Source organism: Stylophora pistillata, chromosome 8 (genome assembly GCF_964205215.1).
Source record: "Stylophora pistillata chromosome 8, jaStyPist1.2, whole genome shotgun sequence".
Classification (NCBI taxonomy): Eukaryota; Metazoa; Cnidaria; class Anthozoa; order Scleractinia; family Pocilloporidae; genus Stylophora; species Stylophora pistillata.
In genome coordinates, this window is record NC_142526.1 from 13,260,182 (window position 1) to 13,277,247 (window position 17,066).

The 17,066-nt window shown below is 38.3% G+C and overlaps 1 protein-coding gene, 1 long non-coding RNA gene and 2 pseudogenes across 2 annotated transcripts in view; 2 read left to right on the top strand and 2 right to left on the bottom strand.

Moving 5' to 3' along the window:
• LOC111340028 (uncharacterized) overlaps positions 1 to 12,469 on the bottom strand; it is a 31,220-nt gene extending 18,751 nt beyond the window's left edge. The window contains exons 1-9 of the mRNA XM_088729503.1: positions 12,300 to 12,469; positions 11,521 to 11,754; positions 9,516 to 9,680; positions 9,065 to 9,418; positions 8,569 to 8,631; positions 8,013 to 8,198; positions 5,529 to 5,780; positions 5,078 to 5,248; positions 300 to 518 (exon numbers count right to left, since the gene is read on the bottom strand). Of these exons, the coding sequence (XP_088585629.1) occupies positions 300 to 518; positions 5,078 to 5,248; positions 5,529 to 5,780; positions 8,013 to 8,198; positions 8,569 to 8,631; positions 9,065 to 9,418; positions 9,516 to 9,680; positions 11,521 to 11,754; positions 12,300 to 12,405 (1,750 nt within the window). The 5' untranslated portion in view covers positions 12,406 to 12,469. The remainder of the gene's footprint in view (positions 1 to 299; positions 519 to 5,077; positions 5,249 to 5,528; positions 5,781 to 8,012; positions 8,199 to 8,568; positions 8,632 to 9,064; positions 9,419 to 9,515; positions 9,681 to 11,520; positions 11,755 to 12,299) is intronic.
• Positions 6,095 to 17,066, top strand: part of LOC148725064 (uncharacterized) — a 249,609-nt gene continuing 238,637 nt past the window's right edge. Inside the window, exon 1 of the long non-coding RNA XR_015990388.1 lies at positions 6,095 to 6,151. This is a non-coding gene — a long non-coding RNA (uncharacterized LOC148725064). The remainder of the gene's footprint in view (positions 6,152 to 17,066) is intronic.
• Positions 6,113 to 7,218, bottom strand: LOC148725065 (uncharacterized; annotated as a pseudogene).
• Positions 15,299 to 16,944, top strand: LOC148725066 (uncharacterized; annotated as a pseudogene).

The following is a 17,066-nucleotide window of genomic DNA, read 5'->3' on the forward strand; positions in this document are numbered from 1 at the left end:
GTTTTCCCAATTTATGGGGAATAAAGTCTTGGAAGATCGCCCAAAAGGATAACATTGACCCATAACTTTTACACCACTAATGTCGATATCGTTGGTGTTGTTTTTGTTTTTTCCTGAGTAATCAAATATTGAGGATGATCTTAACTTATCTTAAATGTATTCTTGGCTAATAGTAATATATAATGTAGTTTTATGGTTACCATACGTATTTAATTTTGTAGGAATCATAAATTTAAGAAAAGAGGCACACGAAAAAAAAGGAAAGTAATATAAAGGAAATAATTAAATAAGAGACTTACCTATTTTAATTTTCACATTTTGATATTGAAATTTGGCGTGTAATAATATGAAAACAAGCTCCACTCGAACATTTTTCCCCAGGGTCACCTTCCAGAACCAGTGAGCGATTTCCATTCTTGCTTTAAAACATGTGCCTGCATCCCCGTCGATAACCAAACGATTCGCATCATTTTCGTTGAATAGGATATAAGACGAATGTTTCCTTCCGATAATGTTTCCTGTTCATCGAGAGTAAAACAATCAAAACACCAATCACAGACCTCAGGGAGGCTCTATATTTAGCAAATAGTTTTAAAACCAGAAATAACTGTGAATTATGCAGTTAGATCCTATGGAAGAGGTCTACCTAAAATGAACTCTTTTCAGGGATACTCACTGACACCTGAACATCCTGAGCGTAAGTTATCACTCGAGTCTGGCAATGAGTTGCTTTTTAGTAAAATGTTTAAGCCTTTCTAGTGAAAAATAATTTTTCAATTTTCATGGATATTATTGGCTGTTAGGACTCAAGTAGCTTCGAGTAACTCAGTTGTGATTGATTTAATTTGATCTGTCAGTAAAGTTAGGTTGTTCTGTATTATGTACTTAGTTGTTGATGTCTGTTGAGAATTACGTTCATTCATTGCTGATTAAGTTTCCGAAGTCTGTTGTTGAAAGTAATTCGTGCTGCCCTTCAGTTAATAGCTAAAAGAATCACTTCCGAGATGTTGTCAAAATAAATCAAAGGCTCTGTGAGCCAACTCGTGAATTGGATAAGCGAATGTAATTTGGGTGGTCAATAGAAATGGGGGTTTGATTTCCATACTAGGGTATGAATCGTTAGACTGGTAAATGAGCATTATGAGGAATATGATGTGAAACTAAATTAGGCCTCAAAGACAGAAAATATGGCCTGGTTACGATTTAGTGCAAGAAAATCACTGTTCTAGATTTTACTGTAAAGGTTTGTGGAATGAAAGTTCAAAAGGGTGCTGTTTTGTTTATCATAAACTATTGTTCCAATATTGAGCTCAGTATTTACTTGCGATGCAAGCATAGGGATAAAGGCTGATAGTTTCGAAAGAAACTGTTTGGGGCTGCGTCGGTGGGAGTAACGAAATAATCTGGATATATCAACAAAGTTGAAATGGTAAATTGGCCACCGTAACGATTACAAAAGCTGACGTTTCGAGCGTTAGCCCTTCGTCATAGGGATAGGCATGTAAAAGCTTATGCGCTGGATGGAACGCACGGACATAAGGATAAGCATATATGTATATGATTAACAAAACGTTGCCTTCTTTTTATGATTATACTGTCTAGTTAAGACTTGGTTGGGATAAGCGTAAGGATTAACATAAGAAAAAGACTTTCAGGCAATCAGCAAGCACTATACTGTTTATACCAACCATGTCCCTATTTAACATAACATCGACTGAGCGCTTGCGCTCATGTTTATGTTGCAGCTGTGCCCATGCACCTGCGCATTAGCTTGTTGTTATGTTCATGCCTATGCTTGTGATGCAACTGAGTACCGCACTTGAAGCCTGTCTCGCACTTCTGAGATAATTATTAGCACGAGGATGAAAACAAGTACAAGGATGTTCACACCACTCTAAAGTTTATATTTTTCGGAATTCTTATTGTAAGTCAGTAGATACTGAAAACAAGGATTTTTTCCTCATTTTGAGAGTCAATTCCTTGAAATGTAAGGATCAAGATTTCTGCTTTTGAGAATTTTATACTCTCCAACGAAAGTTCCTCAGTTTCAGAATACCACCATTAAAAACAAGATTTACATTCCTTGTTTTAAGAATTATGACTTTGAATTCTCATTTTAAGGGTATTTCCACTATTGAATAAATATCTCAAATCCTTGCTTTTAGCAAGTATTCATTCTATGTAGAAAGGTTCTTCTTCCAACTAGATTTATGATGAATGCTTGCCAAAATTTCAGAAATATCTGTGGAATTGTGCTTGTCAAATTCCCAAGGAAATATAACGATAAATATAATTTGAAAAACTTTTTTACATTAATTTTTCTTTTAACACACTCAATATCTGATTCATGAAACAAGACCACAGTTTTGAGTGTTCCTATTTTACCCTAAATATAAAGCATTAGGAATATCCTTGTTGCATGTAATTCACAAAAATTTGTAATTTCAAATGACAATCAAAGTGGTTGTCAAAATAAATCATAACTTCCAGAATAATAAGCATGGAATGTAAACTGCTACCATTTGTATTTTTTACTTACAATCAAGTGATTATTATACGAAAAATTACTGAACCAGGGTAAAGAATCTCAAACTAAATATAAACCACTAGTTGACAGAATTATAGTCATACACCAGCAAGGGTAATCATCCTTGTAAAGGGATTGTTGTTGTCACTGTAAACTTATTATTGTTTTAATCTTCAATATGATTCAAAAGAAAAGTTGCTGTATCAATTTCTTGAAGAACATGTCCTTAGTGTAAAGCCTCTATGACGAACATTTAGCTACGGGCAAATCTGTAACAAGATTTTTGACAAAGAGAAAGAGTAATCTTCAGTATGATTCAAAGGAAAGGCTACTATACCTATTCCTTGAGGAATTTGTGCTTGTCATGAAGCCGCTATATACTGTTTATTTTAGTATTGGTAAATCTGCATGAAGATTTTTATTGAATTGTTAAAATTTCAGCATATTAAGTTAACATGTAGCTGTGCCATTTCTTGAATATTGGTGTTAGGTATAAAGCCATGTCACTTTGCTGTACATTTGATCTACATCAGATGAAGTGAGGTGTAACTTAAGTCTTGCTTCAAAATAAAACTTGCTGCTGTGCAGGTATCTTAAGTTCAAAATAATGTAAAACATTTTAAAGAAAGCACAATTTGGGTTGATTATGTCAGATTAAAAGTTGTTGTCGAGTTTGTAGTATGGCCTGGCTAACCTGCGTTACATGCACAAAATATTGATAGAAAGAACCATTTCCTGGAGTTAAGATCCTTGTCTCAAGGACATAGGGATGATGTATTATTTAACAATCTTTGAGGAGTAAGTGCTCTCTTTTGAGATCTTTACTTACTCATTTTGAAAAAAATAGGTCTAACTATGAGAAACTTCAGTCACCTCAAAGTAAGGACTCTGCTATCAGTTTTAGGCATTATTATCCAACTACACCTAGACGAGTACAAATAACGCCATAGGCGAGTACAAATATCACGCGGTATTTGTACTCGTCTATTGTAGTACCGGTTAAACAGGTTTTCTCGCATCGCGCGAGCGAAGAATTGGATTGTAGTTACGAAAAAAAAAAAAAAAAAATGGCAGACAATTTGAATCATATTTCCGACGACGAAGAGTCAGAATGGCTGGCAAATATAGATCCAAGTTCATTAGATGAATCGAACGAAGAAAAACAGCTTGACGACCAGAAAATTTCTTCATTTAATGAAGAAAATAGAAACAGCAGCACAACAACACGCCAATTCCGTTCCGCTTCGCATACTTCTGTCACGCACTCCCCGTCAATAAACATCCGCGAAATTCGCCCGCACTGAAACAACAGTTTGGCTTGTTGGATAATAAATAACTTATTAGACGCTTTGTTGTGTAGTATCGCTGAGTATTTTTACTCGTTATTTGTATTTTGACTCGCCCTACGGGCTCGTAAAAATACGGCACAACTCGTAAAAATACTCAGCGATACTACACAACAAAACGTCTAATAAGATATATGTATTTGTCACTCACTGTCAGTGCATATTCCTTGTTTTGAGAACTGATAATTACGCTCATTTTGAGTGATATCAATCCTCATCCTTAGAACTTCCTGTTCCTCACTCCAGGACACATTATAAAGAAAAAAATCCTTAATTCAAGGTATCTGGAAACATACAAACTTAACAGTGCACTGATAACATACGCATACACAGAGTTACACCATTGAAGAAACAGCATATCGATTGATTGAACTTATGCTTGAGCTTCTTTCAATGCAGTTCCCACTTGTGAACCACTTTCCAACGTCAATACAGCTCCAGGAATACCAAACAGCCTCAAACAAGTCACTTTACGAGCAGTTGGCCGTGGGCGACACTTCAATATCGGACTATCGGCGAGCCGCGACTCGAGTCGTTTGAGCCCGCGGTTGAAATTACGAAAAGATCAGCGTTTTAAATGTAAAATTTATAATGAAATAAAGTTTCCAACAAAGCAGTTATGGAGTTTCGGTGGCCTTACGGTAAAAAGCAGGCGATTGATGTCAATCCCACGGTAGCGACGTAGGTGGTACAAATCCGCCGTCTTCAAGTAAATTTTGCGCTTTGCTTAACTTCCTTTCTTTGTTTTCTTATTTTCTTTTTCGGACACAATAATCATTTTCCTGGATATATACATTTAAAAATAGAAATATTGACGCCATAAATGAAATATACGCTGCAAGAGATAAAAGCGTATTCCGAGATTGGGCAAACTTTAATTAATTCACAAATGAAAAACGTATACTTTTTTACTCTTTCAAGAATATCATTGGCTTCTTTTTCACCCCAACACTATTCTTAGCAACAAAGGTCGCCATTTCGTTTGTTTATCACTCGCCAAAAACTATCAAATACATTCAAAAGCCTAAAATAAAAAAAAGTTTACAGGAATCGACCAATCGAGCGCGCGCCATTCATCATATCATACCTACTACTCGCTCTTGCGCATGCGCGGAATTCACGAGTTAAAAACTATCTGCTTCACTTTATTGCCACGAACGAGGTTCTTTTAAAATATAAAAATAGTTTAAACTGTGGTTCTTACCATATGTGTAGGCGTACACTTCAACTTCACATAATTGCAGTACTGGGGCTTCAGTAGTAATCTTGACAGAATTTACAAACACATACAGGTCAGAGCTACATTGGTAACTCGTCTCTTGGTCGTCGTTTAGAAATTTCTCGAATGCGCATTTTATGTAATGGTTTCTGTCACCTTAAAAAAAAAGAAGAAAGGAGGAAAACGATCGGATGGAAATGAGTAAAATGATGGAAGTCAAGACTTGTTATTCAGTTATACTTTGAAATGACAGTCAGCTAGGCATGTTCCTATTAAAGATCATCCAAACCTAACATTTCCGTTTGTTGTTTCAAAGGCCTTTTCTTACTGGCATAATTATTGTGTATTGCGCTGGGATGCCCTTTACCAGAGCTCTCACTGTTTTATAAGAATGTTTTGTCATTCAAAAATACCACGATCCCAGGTGTTCTCATACCTGCGAAGACGCCCACATCTTTCATGCGGTTCTTGTTACCTTGACTCTTTGCCGAGTGAATACGAACTAAGGACACTGGTTGGAAATCACCAAGATACAAAATCAGCCAAGGTTTTTTTCCCGTGTGGGACATGAAACAAGTTCCAGGATCGCCATCCACCACAAACTTAGCCAAACCCTTGTCAGTTGAGGACGCAATCGCTTTTTTCAGTAAGGCAAGATTTTGTTTGCTATGCCATATCTCTGGTCGTCCTGATGAGAGGGAAAGCAGAGTTAATTACATGTACTTGGTAATGAAATAAGCACATTTTTTCAATTAGATGTCGAAAGTTATCCATGATTTCTTTTGTTTTGCTCGATTTCGCTCTGTGATTGGTGCAGAAAACTCGCGCCATCGTCACAACCAATCAGAGTTATTAAAAAACAATCCAATCTGTAGACTCGCGTTTACCCGCGTTTCAAGCAGTTTGCCGGTTTTAACTCTGAGTTCACATTGGCTAATGTCGCTCTTCGTTCTGATTGACCTTTGAGATTACTTTAATTCAGGTTTTGCTGCGAAACTCAATTGAAAACTGTTCTATTATTATCGCAGAGAAATCAACTGAATGCTACATTCTAATCAGGCAGCACAGGGCGAAAACCGTAACCTGTGAGCCATGGAGTAAAAAATAAATGTACATTAACTAATCCTTAAAAGCTTTTCCGTTGTGTCTACGGTCCTCCTTCTAAGAGGAACTCAAACTGCCACCTTGAAAGTCCGGGCAATATTCAGCGTGCCCGAGAGCACTGCTCTCTGCATCTTTCGCAGTACGTCTGTGCTTCTGCCTCCCACCAGCTCGCGCATCATGACATCCAGCTCCCGTGACCACCCCCCGAGGGCATCCATAATGATGTTATATTGCTTCACCTCGTAGCCTGGGAACTGCTGCCTTAGTTCCCAGCGAACGGGTCCGTACTTCAGTGTCTTCTCTTCATCCTTTCTTGTCCGATTGTTGACTCACGGGCAGCTCATTTCCAGCGTCACAACTCTCTTGCACATATGATTTACAATGCGTGCATCTACCCTATTGCATCTGACCTCTTGTTGACCAGCATATATAGGGACGTCCCAATAAGCTTTAACATTTTCTGACTCATACACGGGCTTCGGCTTGTCGGGTGAGTACCAGGGTGGTATCTCGTCTATAAACCCCTCATCATACAACAGTTCGTAAAACAGTATCTTCAGTGCTGCGTCGTGTCTAGAGAGATATTTGCTCTGGGCCAGCGTACTGCATCCTGACAAGATATGAGCCACACTCTCTGGAGTCTTGCCGCATAATCTGCACCTCACCTCGCCTTCCCCGCTTGTGCGGGTCTTCTGACTCGTGTATACTCGCGTTGGCAGTAGCTGCTCGTATAGCTCGACGAGTCCAGCAATTGTGTGTGATGGGCAGTTCTTCCACTCTGTGAGCCACCAGAAACACCCATCGGCACTCAAACTCTCATCCTCCAGACTAGTAGTCACTAGACGCCCTTGCCATCGTTGGTTTCTGATCTCATCCTCTAACTTCTCAATTTGGCACCTCCGCACCTCTTTCTTGATCCCTTGCGCGTATTCCAAATTCAACTCCAGCCCCAACTCCTCCGCGCACTTAGCCGCTTCTTTAAAAGTTATTATTATTATTATTGTTATTATTATTATTATCATTCATGCTCGTGGTTTCTGGGAATACAATCGACCTGCATTTTTTCGATATTCGAGTTTGTCACCCAAACGCTGAATCGTACAGAAATCTGAAACCGCAGCAGATTTACCGCAGGCATGAGAATGAGAAGAAACGTTCGTACTCAAGACGTGCTCTAGACATCGAACATGGTTCATTTACGCCTCTTGTGTTTACTTCGACTGGTGGAATGGGCCAATAATATGTTTGAGATATCACAGTCGCCTTGCAGAACTCATTGCAGACAAGAAAGAACACTATTCAAAGACAATTTCCTGGATCAGGGCAAAAACTTCGTTTGCATTATTAAGATCCGCCCTAATCTGCCTAAGAGGATCCAGAACAATTAGAAGGCCCAAATTAGATTTTACTAATGTAGACCTAGATATTCAAAGTTCAGAGGCTGCCATTTGTTAGTTAGTTTCTTTTTTTTTTAAAAAATAATTTGTTGGTCGACATTTTCATGTAGTTTTCGATTAAGGATTTTACCTTAATTTGTTTGTAAATATTTTTGATGATTAGAGTGAATTATCGTTATCATAGTGTGTATCGTCTAGTTTTTCTTACATTTTTATTAGACATTTTAACACATTTTTTTCGATTTTCAAGTATTTTATCATAATTTTTGTTATAATTTTTTGTGATTATGGTGAATAAAGGATTATTTAAACAAAATTATTATTATTATTATTATTATTATCATTATTATTATCATTGTTCTTGTTGAGATGATGGTGATACTGATTATTGTTATTAGCTATTCTCTTCTTTTATTTACCGTTAATGCATTTCTCTCCAGGTGCTACATAGTTAGCAATAGGGAGTACTGTAGATGATGATGACACAAAACCAGGATTGCACTTGCAGTAGTAAGAGCCAGGAGGAAGCAGTGGACTTATGAATTTCGTGTCACACTTTGATCCATATGAGTCGCCACATTTGTTTTGCAATTGGCAAATGTCACCTGTGAAGAATAAATGACTTTAATATCTGACTGACTCGCTTGCCTGCCAATACTGAGTTCCATGATATGGAAGAACAGCAATGAAAATAGATTATGGTCAACAATCAACAAGCTGACCTTGTATTTGTAACAAAATTTAGATCAAGGCAGTGGATATATAGCAAAATATTCAGGGAAAAAATATCGAGCAGTTGCAAAGTTCTTCCGTCAGAAGGAAAATTAAGTCACCCATAGAAGGTGAAACAAGAGTACGCTCACTCAGGCCAGGTTCGACTGTGTTACGCATGCGCATGCACTTCGGAATCACATAATCAATGCACCTGGGTCAGGCTGTTTAACATATTGACAACTTATATCTACGTATAGTTACCTTTGACGCGCACATCACTTCTGCTACAGCGAAAAGTATGTCTTCTCTTCTTGTTTAACCAAGCTATTGAAACGTTACGCATGAGAGGATTTGGAACACAGTTAGCCATGCTATCTGAGTTGATTGAATTGGGACGGTAGATCTAGCAATATTAATGAAAACTCCTCCCAAAGCAATCACCCAATGTCGAGTGTTCCTAGAGCAGCCCCCGTCCTCCCCCGAATAACGCCACCAAATAGACAGCAGGTTTTCAATGGCCGGGAAGGGATAACAGCGCGATTATTCGTCAAGGTGTCACTATAAGTACCGAGTATCTGAAAATAAAGCCTTTGTCGGCACTCTTTTAATGCTTCAAACTAACAAACGCAACGTTACATGTTAGTACGGCTCGTACTCGGAAACATCCTTTAGGGTGATATTTACCCCTGAAGAACAAAATTTTTTATCTCATCATCGGCATCAGCAACCAATAAGGAAGATGCAATTATTTGCTTACTTGTGTACAGAGCTTTGATGGTGACCACACCACTGTCTTGAACCATCATGACAGCTCCATTGACGTACTTTTGTTCAAGTTCGCCTTGACGTGATCCACATTTATCCTTACTGCTGTCTTCATTCCGCTGTACAGGAATCAGTACTGCAGTGTTAACAGTGAGGCTATCTGTTTTAGGTGGAAGATCGATTACAAGGTCTTTCCTTTTAACTCTTAATTTGCGATGCGGCAAAACGATCTGAGCGTAGTCGCCTGGCGAAAGATCTTCAAAGTCATATTTCCCTTTTTTCAGCATCCCCTTGTCTTGCGAATCGGTACCAGCAAGGTACTTTATGTTCGTGTCCGTCGCATCAGCTGGAGATCAGTAACAGTAAAAGACTCTTGTAGATGTAAATTGATAAGAGAACATCAATGCATTCAACTGCAACTGCAAAACTTTGGTAGAACTTACCATTCAGAAAGACCTGTACGTCGCATAGTTTGATGTACCCTTTTGCTACAATATAAACATATCTTCCTAGCATTGGCTCAGCACAGCTAAACAAGGTGGGCGCTCTCCGAATAAGAACACTTTTGAGACACAATGGATTAGATGTAAAATCATTGTCCCTGTTGCCTTAAGGAAAAAGAAACATAAAATTAGGAAGCTCCTAAAACTCCCAAGCGAGGGCTGATACTATCAGACGAAACAATTTTTTAACTATTTTAGTAAGTTTATGCAGCGCTGCTCACTAATTTATCATTTTTAGAAGTAAACAATTTTTTAAAAAGAAAATGTGGTATGAAAACCCTCTTGAATTTTACCCAAGAACAGATCGGAGACATCTTTTTACACTTGGAAAGATTCTTACCCATTGACATGAATGAAATTAATTTCATGATTACAAAATCCGCAATAAAAAAAAATTGGAGATTGACTTGAAAAGAAGCCTAATTGACGGCACCTTTCATTCGCTGGAACGCATACAATATATAAAGTACCTACGCGTCACGATTGACGAAAATGTAATTAAGAAATATCACAGCTCATTTGTCTGCTCTCGTATATCTCGTAATACTAGAATAAATTCCTTGTAACGTAATCTATCCTATATCCGTGTTCTTGTAATGACACATCAACCTGGTGCAGAACACATATTAGGCAAACTTAAGTGAAACAAAATCATGTTGCGAGATTAATTTTCTTTTCTTATAACATCTCTTGAAGAAACAGAGAGTGCCAAATTCTTGATGACTTTACTGGGCCCCCTAACAGTAGATAAAATTAATTGACTTCAAAATGTCAAACTCATTAATTATTCATATGGTGATTATCCAACCAAGAGACGACAATTTCGTCACGTGCATGTGGTTTGAAACCTCGGCGAAACACGAATAACGCGCTATACAAAATATCAAACCCTTGAGTTTGATAAAGCATCAAACACTAGCGAACTCATTTCTTAATTTGAAGAACAAAAACAAACTAGCCGACAACTTGTGGAAAATTCGTGAACATTTCCATTTTCTTTTATTCCTTAGGCACGATTGAAAAGCTAGTTAAAAAACTCGTGCACTGGGTTTCATCAGGGTTTCCAAACACTCGAAAACAATAAAAGCACTCGGCCTGCATAATGACGATGAAACCCTCGCACGCGGTTTTGAAATAATACTTCTAAAATTCTTGCATTCATGGTATGAAGGCCTTCTTCCCATAATATTTGACGACACATTTCGATATTCTAGTAACATTGATGGTTAAAACCCAAGATATAAGCTAAACAGAATCTCTACAACTCTTAACCGCTAACTAATCTAGATAAACAATCAAATTTTCTTTAATGGCAATCGATATTTTGAATGACCCACCACCCTCTTAAAATGTTTTTAAAGTGTAATTGCAGTAATATTTCTAAAGCAAGTCAAACTTAATCTACTGTCAGAACAAGAAATAAAGCAACTTTCCTCTTCAATTAGTTTAATTAACAAAGGCTGATAGTTTCGAAAGAAACTGTTTGGGGCTGCGTCGGTGGGAGTAACGAAATAATTTGGATATATCAACAAAGTTGAAATGGTAAATTGGCCACCGTAATGATTACAAAAGCTGACGTTTCGAGCGTTAGCCCTTCGTCGGAGCGTTAGCCCTTCGCTCCGACGAAGGGCTAACGCTCGAAACGTCAGCTTTTGTAATCATTACGGTGGCCAATTTACCATTTCAACTTCGTTGATATATCCAAATTATTTAGTTTAATTAACGTTTCCTTCGTTGTTAATTTTATCGTAGACTTACCTGCTGCCATCTAGAGCTTAGAATTACTAGGAGTTAACAAGTAAATGCTTGGTCAATTTAGCTTCCTCGTTGACATTTTAACACTACAATTTTTGCATCAATAATATAAAATCAAAGAATTATTATAAATTCAATGTAATCGTGTTCAGTGAATAAAACGCTTTTAGTGTTTTTGTGTTCGTCTTACCTATTCTAATGTCAATGTTTGATAATGCTTCCTTGCTCATAATGCGAACTTTTTCCACCCATAGCTGTTTTCCTAAATCAATCTGCAACCACGGGGCTTTGATTTTTTTAGAATTTTCAAAGCAGGTTTCTTTCTCGAATGCATCATCCACCGCGTGAATAGGTTTGCCCTGGGATTGTCCAATTCTAATGTTGGTTTTTACTGGTCTTTGGTAAGCTACGTTTATCTTTGGTCCTGCAAATGAGCAAGAGTAGAGCACGTGTGTTGTGGTCTATTTTTGTGCAGTGTCTATCCAGGTTGAGTTGGGGGGAGGGGTGGTGCCTCGCATGGACCTTGTGTTCCGTTCGTACTAATCCTTCCGGGCCTAGTCACACCCGGTAAAGTCGTTAAAACAAAACAAAACAAAGCAAGTATGGGAAGTGTTTATAGAATTCTCTTTTGCAAAACTCACAATAAGAATTTCGTTAGCCTTTCATGCACTCAGGATGAAGGCAGCACAATTCACTGTTACCACAAAGTCACTTAATCACGTACACTAAGGTATTTTTTGGGTAACATAAGACGTTATCAAGCCACAACTATTTCTTAAAATTCAAAGAAGGAGATAGAAACGACTTATGACTATACCATAAAAGATACCTATCCTCCCCGCCCCATCTCCTCGCTGGTGATTTGATTTTGTTCAGATTCAGTCCACCAGATTTATAGGTAGAAACCAATCAATCAAACACGGCAGGACCTGTTTATGAAAATTTTTCTGACTGTGTTCATCATCTTACCTTTAGAACCTGCTGTTAGTGAAAATTGTAGCAACACGAGACATAAAATGCCAATGGCGGTTGCTTTCTTCATTGCAGCACGATCTGCGTTCGGAACCCGCCACATCTCCCCAGTACAAACTAAATCGGGCAATTGATTTTGCTGAACTCTTACAAATGTCTGTTTTTCTAAGACCAAAAATGCTGATTATGACGTCGACAAGCAATTTATTGCGCTAATTAGCAAAGTGCGCGCGCGGTCCGCATAGCACCGAGGGCGCCTATTCCCATCATACTAAATAAGAGTTGGAGAGAAAAAAAGTTGGCTTTTGAAGGTTTGTAAACGGTTTGACTGTTTATAACGTGTTTTGATTTCAATAGTGCCACACACGAGTTTGGGACACTTGGATGGCGTCATGTACAAGTTTAAGACACAGTTGTAATTAGGGCCAAGAAAATAACCCCTGAATATTGAAACATTAGAATTTGATGAAAACCCAATGAGCCTATAAATGAAATATTGTTGTTTCTAAATTAATGTCACAGCTCTGTTATGGGCTGACGAAATACCCTCTGAATATTGAAGCAATAATTTTTGTTAATGAGCAAGCTATGAGGAGTGAACTGCAAAAGTTCGATAATGACTTTCTATTGTTTCAATATTCACGCCTGTACTTTTATTTAATTAGTATGTCTGTTTTATCATACTTAGTAGAGGGCAAAACAAGGCCAAATACTTACAAATTTCAATGTCTTCTGGCTTGAAATGCTTTTCACATGTAAATACTTTATCATTATCAATTTGGTTTTGAAAATCTTTATCAATGACTCGATATTTCGTCAGCTCGTTTAGCCAAGCTTCGCGCCATTTTCGAAAGTCATCGTTGAGAGGAGCGGGTAGTTTCCAGATGCCGATTCCTTTGGTTCTACGGCACGAACCACATCCAAAGACAGAACAATTGTCTCCAGGCATTGTAGAGAGATCAACTAGCGAGAATCGAACTTATATATAGCGTAGTTTGCGTCTAAAAACAAATTTTTAATCGAGGAACATGACGCAGCCTAAATCTCGTCACTCCATGTTTTGTTTCGAGTGTGCACGGTCGTGTGACGTCATTGCTCATAAATCTGAACAAAGAGTTACTTCTTTGAAGTTCGCCGCGCTTCCTAACCAGCTGTGGTTTTATTTGCCACAAACATTAACAATAGATAAAAAATTACCTGCATTCGGCGCGAAAATATGCACGGATATTAGTACGCGGACGTTATACTTGTTCAAGAGTCGAAAAGTTTTACAAGGGTGAAGCTCTGTATGTCGGCTGATGATTTCCACGGCTGAGATACTGTCCGTAAAATGTCTGTCCGCAGCGATGCTTTGTGAGTAAATGTAGAATTTTGTGCACAATCTGTCAGCAAAAGACATTATCAGCTGACATACTAGCAAACCAGAAAGGGGTTTATCTATTTAATAAGCCTGCTATTAATTTTTGCATCATGCGTCGACGGTAAAATGAGTTTGTTGGCTTTTTCTACTTTCAGGGGCACTATTTCAGATAATCTGAAATCAGATAATCCCATAGTCTAATCAGATAATCACAGCTTTAATGTCACTATTACTTGATCCTTGAAAACAAGTTCCTTTTTCTTTCATGTATAGTTATGAAGACGAGAAAGTTTTTATACTTTGTAAAACAAAATTAAAGCTGGGTTTTTCCGCTGGCTTTGTTTCTTTTTGACGGAAAGAATCGGAGGAAAAATATCGACATAGACAGGGGTGAGTAAGCAATAGCCTCCATTTGGTGCGAAAATATGCGAGAAACGTAATGACGAGAAACGATTCGGTGGGCTTCGGCGTGCCAGGAAGCGGACTTTTCTGAATGGTAGACTATGGATCTACACGCAATGAATGGAAATCGAATATCAGATATCGAATAAATAGCATTTACGGTAATAACGTTGGGAGTATAACATTTAACGCTTCAAGAGTTACAAATGCATTGGCAAAAGAAGCCAAAAAGTACCCATCAGTTTTGAAACAGTAAAATTTCGTTTTCCGTTCTTGGGTTTACGACTCTACGCTTCGGTTCCGTGCTCAATAGCAAAATTCTATTGATTAAAAACTAGCGAGGGATTTTCTCGGCCCAAAAAGAGCTGGACTTCTAGGTGTGTACATAATGAGCAACTTAGCACTTTTTTTTATCCTAACTTGTTTTTTGACTGTCTCAGAAATACACCATTGGGTCGTGACAAAGTAAGGTAAAAATATTGAAACTGTAGAAATTTGTTAAACGAATTACAGGTGTTTACGAGCTTATCCTCAATTGATGGCTCACCAACAAAATTTCATTGTATCAATATTCAGAAAGGACCCTCTCGGCCCACAAAGGTGTTGTGACTTTGAAACAACAGTAGACGCATGAATTTTGAAACAATAGAAGTACGTTGAAAATCTTTTGGGGTCCACAACCTGGTCGTCATTCCTTACTCATTTGCAAAAATTTATTCAAACCAAAATAGAGCTGTGACTATGAAAGCTACACACCCTAGAAAGCTAATCTCTCTCTTTCTGTAGCGCTATGAATTGTCTCCGGTAATCCTGTGAAACACATGCACAAATATTGAAACGATAAAAGTTCGTCAACGAGTTTCTGGGGTCAAAGACTAACCCTACTGATCTTGCTCATGAACAAAATAGTTTTATTTTAATATGCAGGGTAATTTTTTCGGCCCTCAGGAGAGATCTGTGCTTGTTTATAAAGCTATCAAACTGAAACGAACAAATGTGGAGTATTATCTCACCATGAGGCATAGATGAAACATAGTAAGTTATAAACAGTAAAACTCTGAACAAACTTTCAAAAGCTAAATTTCGTTCTCCCTAACCCTTATTTAATATGTTAGGAAGAGGCTCCGTTGGTGCTTTGTGGATCGCACGCGTACTTCAGTAATGAACAAAGCACATTGCTTGTCGACGCCTTAATTAGAATTTTTGGTCTTAGGAAAACAGATTTCAGTAGAGTTCTTAAGTCCTTACGTCATGTCTCTAGGCAACCAAACAACTTGGGTCTAAACAAAACGGCCAGGAGCCAACATGGCGGCGCTGTCGATATCATCGTTGGCTTCTTTTTTCGCAGATGAGCAAAAATCTTTAACCAGAGGTGAAAATCACTATCAATCTAATCATATTGAAAGCCTTTTCTATAACGACGGCGGGATTCGGGGAGAGGTTCATGCCAGCATGAAGAAACTAGTCTACAAAGTGACGGTGAGTAATCGACACGCTCTGCCATATGTTGTAGAACGTTTGATTCATTCTTCTTAAACGTGTTCTTGTGCACGATTCATGTGTCCATTATTAACTTTGTCGTCTAAATAACGTTTCCAGTGGACAATTATTTCATAGAAAGCCGTAATCGTGATATCAAAGTCTAAATACATCCGATGTTTCGTCACTCTTACTTAACCCACTCGCAGATGCCTTTAAGTTCGTAAATTAACATCTGGTTTTACCACTTCTTTAGATTTATTTAGATGAAGAAAAGAACATCAAGTCAACGGACTGTCAGTGCCCGAAAGGAAAGTTTAAGTGTAGTCATGCTGCTGGTTTGTTTATTCATGGCCTTTATACCCTTAGTCGAACTGATGTTGAATGCCAGTGGAGAAAGCGTAAGGCCACAAACTTGCTGCTGCCATCGGTGCAAGAAATGTTCCCGCCAGCAAAACCCGGATATAGGGCACTTTTGAGAGACCCGACTTGCGAAGAACGCAGCGACCTTTTTCAGAAGTTGAAGAATTATGGTAAATTTACCGGTTTATACTGGCTCATGAGCCCTGAACCTGAAAACCAGTCTGGTTCATTGCCAGTTGCTACTGTGGATGACGTGATCTTCCAAGAGGAACTTTTGCAACTGCAAGGCGCTGGAGTACAACGGCAGTATTTCCTGGAGAAGGTCAAAGTCGACTGGAAGACAATTGAAGATGTAAGTCGCCTCACTTCTGGACAAAGGGACAATCCCTCTTGGCAAATGATCAGGAAGGGTCGATTGACAGAGAGCAATTTTGGGTCAGTTCTAAATGCTAAGCGTGTTACCCCTTCCTTGATTAAGCGTCTTCTTAGCGAAAACGACCATTCCAGAGTAAAAGCTGTCCAGTGGGGGGTCACTAATGAATCTGAATCCATTAAAGCATTTACAATGAGGACTGGCTTGGCCGTAGTGGAAACAGGGGTGTGGCTGCACGAGTCAGGTGTCCTAGGTGCATCCCCAGATGGATTGGTTGGTGATGATAGTGTACTTGAAGCCAAGTGTCCCTACACCCAGCGAGACCTGACTATTGAGGAGGCTTTGAAGTCAAATAACTTTTGCTTAGAAAAAAAAGGATGGGAAGACTGTTTTGAAATGTGACCATGTTTACTGGCACCAAGTCCAAGGGCACATGTATTTTACTAAGAGAAAGAAATGCTTCTTTATTGTTTGGACCTTGAAAGACTTCATTGTTCTCGAAATCCAGCGGGATGATGGTTGGGAGGTTAGGATCCAAGAACTAAAGGATTTCTATCTAAAACACCTCTTCCCAAAAATTATTGAGGGAGAACTTTAAGCTTTTTCAGGTAAATGATAGAATATTTAATAATGATTAATTGCACTTCAGTTTACAAGCTTATGAATCAGCCTCACCAATTTAGGGCACTTCTGGTGAAATCATAACGCATGCTACCTCGAGCTCTGCATGAAAAACTGTAAAACATATTATGGTATGTAGTGTCTTATATGTGAGACTATAACAAAT